Raw genomic sequence first — 11,433 nt, 5'->3', positions numbered from 1 at the left:
TCTGGATTAATTAAAGGCCCTGACAGAAGCCTAAGAGAAGTTTTTTTTTTTTTTCTGACTGTGTGCCCCCCTCCCCTCCCCGCCCTGCCCCGCCCCACCCCGGCTGTCTTCCATGTCAGAATGCCTCACACTCCCTGAGAACTACAAATCACACACATCAAAGCAAAGTTTATCTACAGATGAGTGGACATTTAAATGTTGAAGCAATAGGGACCTCTCCTGGATGGGGTTATTATTGACTCCATTCTCACAAAGCAGCAATATATAGTATAGATATGTCATAATTTTTTAAAAAAACAATTAAGTTCCACTTGATTGCATGCTAAAGTAACAGAAAAAAAAAAAATCCAAGGCACCATTAGCACACTTCACCTACTGATGTATGAACCTTAGGATAACTAGATGACAAAAGAGCTTCTCACAGAATCATGTTTGTGCAGATCCTAGCTATTTTTTATGAATTCATAGTGGGTTCACAAAAAACAAACAAACACATAAACACACATGCCATTTCCTTTGAATAAATGCAAAGGAAGTTGAATGTATTTTAGCAGCCATATGGAATTCTAATAATATTTTGATGACATGATGCAGGTTTTCAGTGAATGTTAAATTTTGTTAATGAGATCTAGTGGTTCTTTAAAAAACAGCCAGTCGTTCAGCCTAGCAACACCTCTAGCTTCTATCTTTAACAAACATAACCTGCTTCACATCCTCTCCAGACTGATCCCTCTGTCTTGCTAATAGATACAAGTCTTTTTCTCCTTCTTTAAGGAGAGAAGGACTTAATGAAGGAGTATGCTGCAGTATGCATTATGGTGTTCATCATAGTGTGGTTTGTAATACTACAGTAAACACAGCAATCATAACAGAGGACCAACAATTATGAGTTCAAAAATTCACCACAGATGGGCGGACAACATGAGGTTGAGAACAAAATGAGGAGATTTTTATCATCACTTCTGACAATGAGAAGTGATGTTAGCAGTTTGGTTTATAATGCCATTAGTGCCTAGCCCCTTGTACAACTCATTTTACGTACAGTGGGGCAAAAAAGTATTTAGTCAGCCACCAATTGTGCAAGTTCTCCCAATTAAAAAGATGAGAGAGGCCTGTAATTTTCATCATAGATATACCTCAACTATGAGAGACAAAAGGAGAAAAAAAATCCAGAAAATCACATTGTCTGATTTTTAAAGAATTTATTTGCAAAATATGGTGGAAAAGAAGTATTTGGTCAGCTACAAACAAGCAAGATTTCTGGCTCTCATAGACCTGTAACGTCTTTTGTAAGAGGCTCCTCTGTCCACCACTTGTTACCTGTATTAATAGCACCTGTTTGAACCCGTTATCAGTATAAAAGACACCTGTCCACAACCTCAAACAGTCACACTCTAAACTCCAACATGGCCAAAACTAGAGAGCTGTCAAAGGACACCCGACACAAAATTATAGATCTGCACCAGGCTGGTAAGACTGAATCTGCAATAGGTAAACAGCTTGGTGTGAAGAAATCAACTGTGGGATCAATTATTAGAAAATGGAACACATACAAGACCACTGATAATCTCCCTCGATCTGGGGCTCCATGCAAGATCTCACCCCGTGGGGTCAAAATGATCACAAGAACGGTGAGCAAAAATCCCAGAACCACACGGGGGAACCTGGTGAATGACCTGCAGAGCATTTGGATGATCCAGAAGATGACTGGGAGAATATCATATGGTCAGATGAAACCAAAATAGAACTTTTTGGTAAAAACTCTACTCGTCGTGTTTGGAGGAGAGAGAATGCTGAGTTGCATCCAAAGAACACCATACCTACTGTGAAGCACGGGGGTGGAAACATCATGCTTGGGGCTGTTTTTCTGCTAAGGGACCAGGACGACTGATCCGTGTGAAGGAAAGAATGAATGGGGCCATGTATCGTCAAATTTTGAGTGAAAACCTCCGTCCATCAGCAAGGGCATTGAAGATGAAACGTGGCTGGGTCTTTCAGCATGACAATGATCCCAAACACACCGCCCGGGTAACGAAGGAGTGGCTTTGTAAGAAGCATTTCAAGGTCCTGGAGTGGCCTAGCCAGTCTCCAGATCTCAACCCCATAGAAAATCTTTGGAGGGAGTTGAAAGTCCGTGTTGCCTAGCAACAGCCCCAGAACATCACTGCTCTAGAGGAGATCTGCATGGAGAATTGGGCCAAAATACCAGCAACAGTATGTTAGAAGTTGAGTTTGAATCCCCACTTTGCTCTGCCTTGTCTTTGGCATGGCCTGTGGTGGTCCAATGGCCGGGTGGCCCAGTTTCATGGTAGCTTTGCTTCTGTCAGTCTGCCTCAGTGCAACTCTGGTTATAATCCAGTTTCTTGCCACATCAAAGGGTGGATGATTTAATGTAGTGTGAAGCACTTTGGGCTCCTTGGAAGTACAGGGGGTGTCCCCAAAGACCTTCTTTGACTATAGAAGTACCATGGTGTAATTTGATGTTGCAGAAGCTTGCAGTTTAGAGGACGCCGTTAGAACAGGATAGCCAGCTCTGATTGAATGCTACCTCAACCCAGTGTAGATGTCAGAGACAGAAGGACTTTATCTAAAATAACATCAGTCCATGCATGATGCTGTTGCAGCGCTGGAGTCTTCTTTAAGAGACAGTCTGTTGCATCCTAAATGCATAAAGAAGCATTATAGGAGATCCTTCCTCTGAGCAGCTGTCATACTTCATAAACATCACTGCCCTAAAATCAACAAGTCCTTGCAATACATGCTGGCATTCGCATAATCATTTACTCTGTTCTTGCTCATTTTTAAATAGCATTGTTATTGGACATCTGTTTTTCTGCATTGATATGCTGTATTATTACCCTGGACATTGCCTTCCTCTGCTATTCCATTTAATTCAAGTCTCACTTACAGCAGAGACTGGACTTTCTCCCGTTGACATGGATTCCCTCCTGTAGAATTTCTACTCACTATTCAGCAAACAGAAGCAGAAGTTGTGAATGACAATATTGATGTTCTGCATTGTTTTAGAATTGTAGTCTGTAGTTTTAGCAGTGCAACAAAGGAAGTGAACAAAGCCGTTCAGTCTGTGTTGTTTCACAGTCCACTCCTCCCGGACAGTGAAACAATCATTTCTTAATAGACTCTCTGGACGAAGCAAAGTGTAGAAAAAGAGGCTGGTTTTTAAGAGGCTATTGTACTGCAAATAGTCTATTTTTGATGTTTGTTATATATGCATATAATGTTAGTTTTTGAAAAAGTAATTAGTCCTAAGCCTAACCCCTAAATGAAAAACAACACTTTATTTATGGGTCCCAGTCTTTACTGCTCTGCTGATGTTTGGTTTGTGGTATGTTACCAGGCGCCCATGAAGCGTGATAAAAAAACAAACAAATTCTCAATCATTCTACAGTTACAGTCCAAAACTTGCTCCAAAGTTTCAGCATATCCACTCGTCTGACAGCTTCAACCGCTTTTTTTTTTTTTCTAAGAGACTTCGGTGAGTCTTTGAGTGCTGTACACGATGCGAGCTATGATGCTAGGGGGTTGAAATGTGTATGGTTGATTTATAAATATATATAAATCATGTCTTACCAAAGGTTTTCAGAAAGCTGAATGACTGAAGTCAGTCCTCTCAAGACATCAAACAGGATTCAAAGCAACATGCCAATAAGAAATGCTGTTAGTGAATGATTACAATAAATGGAAAAAAGCACTGCTGTCATTTATTGACTTGTTCAAATCTTTTGGCTGAGTTGACTGCAATATTTTAAAAACGCTTTATATTTAAGAAGAAGATCTTAATTTTAACATAGGACTGATAAAGTTAAAATTACAAAAATATGTTCCTGGTTTTTTGTTTTCACCAGAAGTCTTGCTGTAGTATTTTGGAGCAGCTCATGCCTTTGCATTAGGTATGCATGACTGCAAATGTTATAAATGCCAAATTATGCTTTTTTGTATGCTTATCTGTTTATTGATTATTAATTTGTATGGCTCATTACATTGTTTTTGGTGCCAGGACTTTTTACATTCACTCAACTTGTTGTTTGTGTATATGTTCATTCACCTCACATAATTAAAAAAAAATTTGCATAATTTTTTTCGTCATCCAGTACCGAAACAGAAAAATGAGTATATTCCAGAACCTGATGACCCCACAGTAGTAGATTGTTATTTTTTCAGGGACAGGCTCTTGTTTTTTTATTCCACGCTGGGGAAAACCATGTTTGGAGGAATAACAGACAGAGATGGAATACAGACTGAGAAGAGGGATTCTGAATCCCGCTGCTCTTCAATGAAAACCACATGTAGAACAGAGGGAGGGGAGACATGTGTGTTTGTGCTGGGGGGAGTGTAATGACTAAAGATCCAGCCTCCATGAGAGAAAGGAGCTAGTCCCCTTGAGCCTTACTGGCATTCTCAACAAGCTTTGTAAGGATTGAGACTGTGTGTGTGCTTAAAGAGACTTTACCATTACACCCAGATTCTCACACACTTCAGTGCTTTTTTAACTTGGTACAACTTCAGGACAAAAAAACCTTCTCTCAGGGGGGTTGATCTTAGAGCCATATCAGCAGCTGGTGTGATCTCTGTTATTTCCACTAGTGTGAGGCAACAAGAAAAGGACAACAAGACACAGAAAAGAGGGAAACATGTCCCATGCTCTGCTGAGGAGAAATTCCAGCAAACAGGGTTTGCAAAATCTAATGAGGTATGTGATGGATACATCTCAGTTTCTCATGGTCGTTTCTTTTGTTTTAGAAAGCTGCACAGTCACTGAGATACATTATTTGTTATTAATGTGCAAATAACGTATCTCTAACAGTGACTGAGGTAACATGAGTAAACATGATTTTTTGCTTCATGCTGTGAATTTTTAAACGATCATCAGAAACCTGAGAGGTTTTGTCAGTTTTTTTTTTTTTTTTTCCAGATTTTGAGTGTGTTTGCTGGGAAAATCAATCTGTTTCAGTGGAAATCCTTGGATTAGTGGAAACATTATTGGTCACATGGGGATTTAGGTGCATTTTTCCACAAGCTAATATTTGTAGTAAATAATTAATCTATTGCTTGATTATTTTGTTATTAAACCTTACTAAGTGTATTTTTTTAGGATGGCAATGAAGACTTTGTAGTTGAAACATTTAAGACAAAGTAGTTGCCGAAGGATTTTCTGGGAAATGGTGTCACTAACCAGAGTCAGAGGGGAAAGGACACCTGAATCCCTCTATTGTTTTCTATGTGCTCATGTATGGAGGTATGTCCTGTTTTTTCTGGGGTTTGCCTCTCTGAGTTTGGTTCTATGAGGCTCTTCAGTGACTCAAATTATTTCTGCACCTGCAGCCATAGCTTGACTGGTCATTTGGGGTGCTACTTAAAATTACAATTTAATCATTTCCCATGGTTTCCTCAGTTCTGTTCACTTTTTTCATTCTAACAAAGGTTATAACAAGTTATAACAATTTATACCAAACTAAGACAGAAGCAAATCAAAAGATCGAACAAGATTCCTTTAGTAAAGTTAATTCTTTTCTAATACGTCTTTTTTAGTTTAAATTAATTTACATTTAAAGTCAATTTAAATCTCTGTGTTGTTATATCTGCGGCCAAAAAAAAATAAAAAAATAAAAAACAAGGCAAAGTATAAATTTCACAGAGCGGTATATAATGAAAAGATTTCACTTCAGTTTAAACATATTTATGTTTATTTAATTTGGACAAGAATGGCTGCTTTGATTCTTTTGTTCTAGGGGTGTAAGGAAAGAATATAGAAGAGAAGAGACTGGCTTTTGATGGCAAGACATCTTGTTTACAACCAGATCCAGTAGGAGGCAGACAGCAGAGGACAGAGGAGAGACTGTGATGTGGTCAGCCAGGACTCTGAAGGAAAGCTTTTGGCTCAGATATCACAACAAAACAACAAACATATAGTTTGAATTTCCTTCTCACATGGTTGTTTAAAGCCACATTCACCCACTGCTGATGTGTGTTTAGCCTGTGCAAACTTGTGATGCGCTGAAAGGCATAGTTACATGTCAATCAGTCAGAACCAGTCAGATTGCTGTCATGAAATCTTACGTCGATGTTCTAACATGTTGTTTTGAGCCAGAATGAGATGAATTTGACTAATGGAAAGTTTTACCTGATGAAAGGAGTTTCATCAAGTAGAACGTTCCATGAGTCAAATGGTAATTGAGAATTTACACACTCCTGCTATGAAGGTGTTGTTAATCAGTAACATCCATTTCATTCATCATCAATGTGACAACAATCACTGATGACTGCTCTTATGATGGATTACGTTTGTCAGATGTTGAACTGGTTTCCTGAATGTTTCAATCAGCTAAAATCAATTTCTGCAACTCCAGAACTGTGTTTACTGGGAGACCGATCTCAAATGCCAAACACCCCAAAAGGAGCTTTTGCAGTTGTGATGGTCGGTCTGGTGACAGCCTGCAGGATCATCTTAAGACATTGGAAGACCACAAAGTGTCCCGAGCTAAATGAGTGGATTAAATCAATGACGGATACAGCTTCTTATGAAGTCATGCTCAACAACATGGATGGGAAAAGGGACATGGAATGGGATAGCTTTTGGGACTCATTGAAAAGAACTATGGCTTCGAGTAATGTATCTGGATGAAGTCTGATTTTCCCGGACAATTACCTTTCTCTCAACTACTGAATGTTTTTGAATTGACACTGTAACATACATATAATATATGACTGTACCCTGGGTATTGGGGGGTGGGGGGGGTGCACCAGCCTTTTTGTTTTGTATTTGTGTTTTATGTGAGATAATATTCAGAAAATCAATAAAAATTTGAATTACAAAAAAAAAAAAATAAATAAATCAATTTCTGCAGAAGATCAAGATTTTAGCTTTTTTCTTAGGAATAACAGGACTTCTGATGAGTATTTTTTCTTCAAATGTATGAAATGAGTATTTGTCCAAACAACATCATTGCATGAGTTCTGGACTTTGTTTATATTTTTTGTGCAAAACTTTAGTTTGACCTTCATGAGTTTAGGTAAAGCAACATTTTCCTTTTTGCACATGAAAATTTAAATTGTGCAGTCTTTCTGAATGTACAGGAAAGACTGCCTGCACATATGTATGATATAATACTTATCCCAATGCCTCTCAGTTTTCCAAACAGTTTTTATAAGCATTCAGATAGGTCAGCAAAACGTCTTGTCACATGACATCATAAATATGGTTTTATGTATGAATTGCTGTCCTCATAAAGTTACTCCAGATTTTCCTCTGACTCAGAATGAATGCTGACGGTTTGATTCTTGCCTCTGCCTCTGTCGAGGTTTTGTAATTGGTGAGTCACTGGAAGAATCACAGGGCTTCCAGATAACAGCTGGCAGTGTTTGGCTCTCTCATCCTGACTTATAGTTTACTCAGAAGATGGGCTCTGTGCAGAGGTGCAGACAGAAACCATGACATCACATCAAATGCAATACAAATACTGCTCGGCTGTTTTTCAGCAGTGTTCGCCATGTTCCCTTCTCTTAGGGAGTTCAGATTGTTTGGACATGTTTGACCTGCTTCTGAGAAACTTCATGTAGTGCTTTCTCTATGATGTTTACTGTTTCTTTGGTTTATAATTGTCTTCTATACTGAGATCTTTGTTTCTAATATTTGGTATAAATTTGAAGGATGTAAAAAAAAAATTTAATTATGAAATCTTATTTTTTGTATCAAATTTGTACACAGATATATGGATAGATGATATACTACTTCATTAAAGTAGTATATCATCATATACTACTAAGGTAGTGACCTCAGTAGTACAATTATATGACCAATATACTCATTTGTTGGTTTCTGTGACATGAAGCCCACTACCAAAGCAGCTTCTGGTCAGGATTAAATTCGGACATTTTAAATAGCTAGAAGTACACACAGGTGTATCATTTTAGGTGAACATGAATAGAAAACCAATTCAGTAGAACCTCAGACAGTTAGTGTGGAAGACTGTAGGAGCTTATGAGTCAAAGAAGGAATTCAAAGAAGTTTTATTGTTGGGTTTAATGATCTACTGCTACAGCTCACCATCTAAAAACCAACATTAACTTCACTATGTAAAAAAGGTAGTTAGTGGAGAAAAATACTCAACCATCTAGAAGTAAATCTGGACACAGGAAGTGAATCATGGAAATAGCACAAAATGTTCAGCTGGAGGTGTTTAGAGCATGATCTTCATTTTGAACTAGTGCTGCTTTTTTTTTTTGGAAAGACTTTATTTGGTCTCAGCGTCTTTACAGGTTTTTTATTGTGTGACAGAAGAAGCGGTCACAAGGGCCTGCAGGTCTGCTTTTAATCAGCTCTTTGTCAGGTTGGCTCAGTCTGCAGCACAGACCGGGGCAGATCTGTGACCTCTAAGACTGGATCCCTGACTCATGTGTGGGTTGCCTCAGTGTGTCCAAAGAGATAACACAATCTGGAATGTGTTTGGGGGAGGTGGGCTGATGAGTGATGAGAGCACAGGCCTTTCTCAACTCTCCACATATTGTCTTCATTAAAAGGATGAAGGACCGACAGTCAGCAGTAGAGAGCTGTGATACCAGTTCTTTTCTGGCCTACCAAGATACTTGCTAGAAAAAGTCAATCAATGGTTCAGTTGTGCAGCTGCCAGCTTGTTGTCTCCTTATCACAGTGGTCTTCTGAACTGATATTTTTCCCTTTTTTCCCACTCAAAAATAATGCTAAATTAGGTGGAATCTTCTCAAATGTCCAAGTGGTCAACGGTGTCCATCCAGCTACCAGAGTTAGTATCAAAATGTAGCAACATTAGCTCCATGTCAAAGTGACACAAAGCAGTCAGTTGTTTGGGCTACGCATCCCAGGTTGGGTTTGAAATATTGAGTTTCAATAATTCTATTAAAAAAAACTTTGAACTTGTTTAGTTCATGAACTGCAACGTCAAGTTTTTCCTCTCAAAAAAAAAAGCTCATGCTTGTTTCTGCTCCAATGCATTGATAGTTATGAAACCAAATCCTAATTTTTTCTCATCGAGAAAATCAAATAAATCTGTGTTGTGCCAAGATACCTCAAAGTCTACTTCTGCTGTCCTGCCTCATGGTTGCCTCATATTGTTTGTCTGAGTATAGCGTAAAGTTGAACTTAATTCAGTTTCAGTAATTATGCCCAAGTGATCGATAAAATAAAGACAAGCAGGAGTCTGACTTGTTGTTGTGGCTTCTGAACCCACCTGTTGATTTATGTTCTGGAGTTGCAGTGAGTCATTGCTTCTCTCTGTTCTGACTTGTTCCTGCAGCACAGTGACTTCATCTGTAACGTGTTCCCACCGTGCCCATCTGCACCACAAAGGCTGGAGGGCTTTCTGGCTGAATACTATTATTGTATCATTCAATCCATTCATCCTCCTGATGACAGTGTGAGAGATTACAAAAGAGCAGCTGAAGTATAATACCCTCAACCTCTTCCCTCCTGACTGTGATCCCTCTTCCTCTTCTGTTGCACTTCTACATGTGCAGACAGAGCAAAAGGCTTTGTGTGGTTGCTGGCAGTTCTTATCCATCATGTGAGTATGGATCTGTTATGAAGCAAACCTGCCAAGTAACCGATTCTGCTCCAACAACACAGAGGCTCCGGAGACTCGTCTAGATTTCCTGTCTTGTCTTTGTTTCGTTAATGTCCAAATAAACATTAACAACAGTCACCTGCTGAGGGAGTAATCAGAAGGCTGGTGGCCAGATATGAAAGGTATCAGGGAAGGAACACCAAGAGACAAAAACAATAAAAGTGATGGCAAATAAACACGTAAGAAGGAAGACGATGCTGAACAAACTGCTAGCAGCCTTGGCTCGACTCTGACCAGAATCCACAGGATGATGATGATTAACATGACATAAGGAACTGAAAACATAAAAGCAGAGAATTGGACATATTCACTTGCATGATGTCCAAAAGCATTTCCAATGTGTTCAGAGATGAGAAGCTGCTTTTTTGTTGTGCACAAGTGACACATTGATTTGAAGATTGAACAAGCATTGAACGAGTTTTGGACTTATTTACATTAATCTCACTTAATTCTTTTGGTTTAGTGATGACTACTTAGGTTTTTGTGTTGAATTTACTGAAGAGTTACACATTTTTAACTTAAAGGAACTTTTCTTTGACTTTACTTGAAACAATTAAGTTCAATGCTGCTTTCATATCCTTATGTCTAACGTCATGACACAAGCTTCACTAGAGACAGATTTTGTACCGACTGTGATGCTGCTATGGTGGAGTACAACTCACATAAGCAGGTTTTAGTCCTTGATGCGGCCGTCGCAGGTTCAATTCCCGGCTTGATGGCCTTTGCTGAATGTCTTCCCCATCTTCCATTACCGACTTTCCTGTCTAACTACTCTTGAATAAAGGCCACTAAATTAAAAAAGAAATATTTTAAAACTAGTAAACTAAAGTGATTCCTAAATGATTTCAGAAAGACTTACTTAAATTGCTGAGCTAATCCAACTTAATAGATTGAGTTGGATAAACTTAATTGGATTACTTGGTACCAATTGAAGCAATTCAATTAAGTTGGTTCAACTATTTTCTTTTTTCAGTGTAGCTTTCTTAGTATTTAATGAAAGTGCCCAAAAATAAACCATAGAAAGTAAATGAAGACAACAACATCTGACTGGCAGTGTGAGGCGTGTTCATATTCAACTTCATCCTCAAGTATGTTGTTGTGACTTTCTGCCACCTGAAACTGAGGAACTCAGCTTTAAATCGACTTAAACCAACGGACACTTCCTGATCTTACCTCAAAATTTTTAAGAAGAATTTTAAACGTTAACTGAATTCATGCAGACACTTTTCTGCTCTTAAAAGCTGGATGTGTCTTTCCAGATAAATCATTGCTCATAATCTAGCGTGGACTGTACTGACCTCCATGGCTTGCCTCAAGGGAACTTCATCAACCATTATTTGAGGAAACGCTCAGTGGGACAGCGTGTTCGTTCTTGCCTCTGGTTTCGGTTTTGTTTGGTTTTATTGACAAAACAAAAACATATTTTCTCAACTTCCAGCTCAATGTGTCATGATTGTAATGATACATTACAATCATGAAAAATGATCTGCGCTGGCCTGACATTTCTGCCTCCTGTTGTGCTCACAACAATAAAAAAAAAAAATTCCCACTGATTTTCCATCCAACTGTTCATACCGATGACACCCAACTTATCTGCGTCCTGTGCTCCAGCCTCTCCACTTCTCCCTCATCCCTTCCTGCTAAAGGAAAACACTTTGGTGGAGCTAAAACAGTTGAATGAATGGCCTGGTACTTCAGCTTCAGAAAAGGTAACCCTCTATGCCACGTGTCAGTGCCATAGAGGAACTGACATGTTTAATAGTTTAATCAGATGGCCTTTCATCAAGTACAACGTTAAACATAAAACATCAAGTAG

General features: G+C 38.8%; 1 protein-coding gene across 2 annotated transcripts in view; it reads left to right on the top strand.

Annotated features, from left to right (window-relative positions):
* The first annotated feature begins 4,368 nt into the window (after positions 1 to 4,368).
* Positions 4,369 to 11,433, top strand: part of lsp1a (lymphocyte specific protein 1 a) — a 27,832-nt gene continuing 20,767 nt past the window's right edge. Inside the window, exon 1 of one of the 2 annotated variants that reach the window (XM_044125704.1) lies at positions 4,369 to 4,711. In XM_044125704.1, coding sequence (XP_043981639.1) covers positions 4,653 to 4,711 — 59 coding nt within the window. In that variant the 5' untranslated portion in view covers positions 4,369 to 4,652. The remainder of the gene's footprint in view (positions 4,712 to 11,433) is intronic. The other variant, XM_044125706.1, reaches the window with a different exon arrangement.

This window comes from Gambusia affinis, linkage group LG08 (genome assembly GCF_019740435.1).
Source record: "Gambusia affinis linkage group LG08, SWU_Gaff_1.0, whole genome shotgun sequence".
In the NCBI taxonomy this organism is placed as follows: domain Eukaryota; kingdom Metazoa; phylum Chordata; class Actinopteri; order Cyprinodontiformes; family Poeciliidae; genus Gambusia; species Gambusia affinis.
The sequence above is the reverse complement of the archived record's forward strand: the minus strand, read 5'-3'. Positions and strand labels throughout refer to the sequence as shown.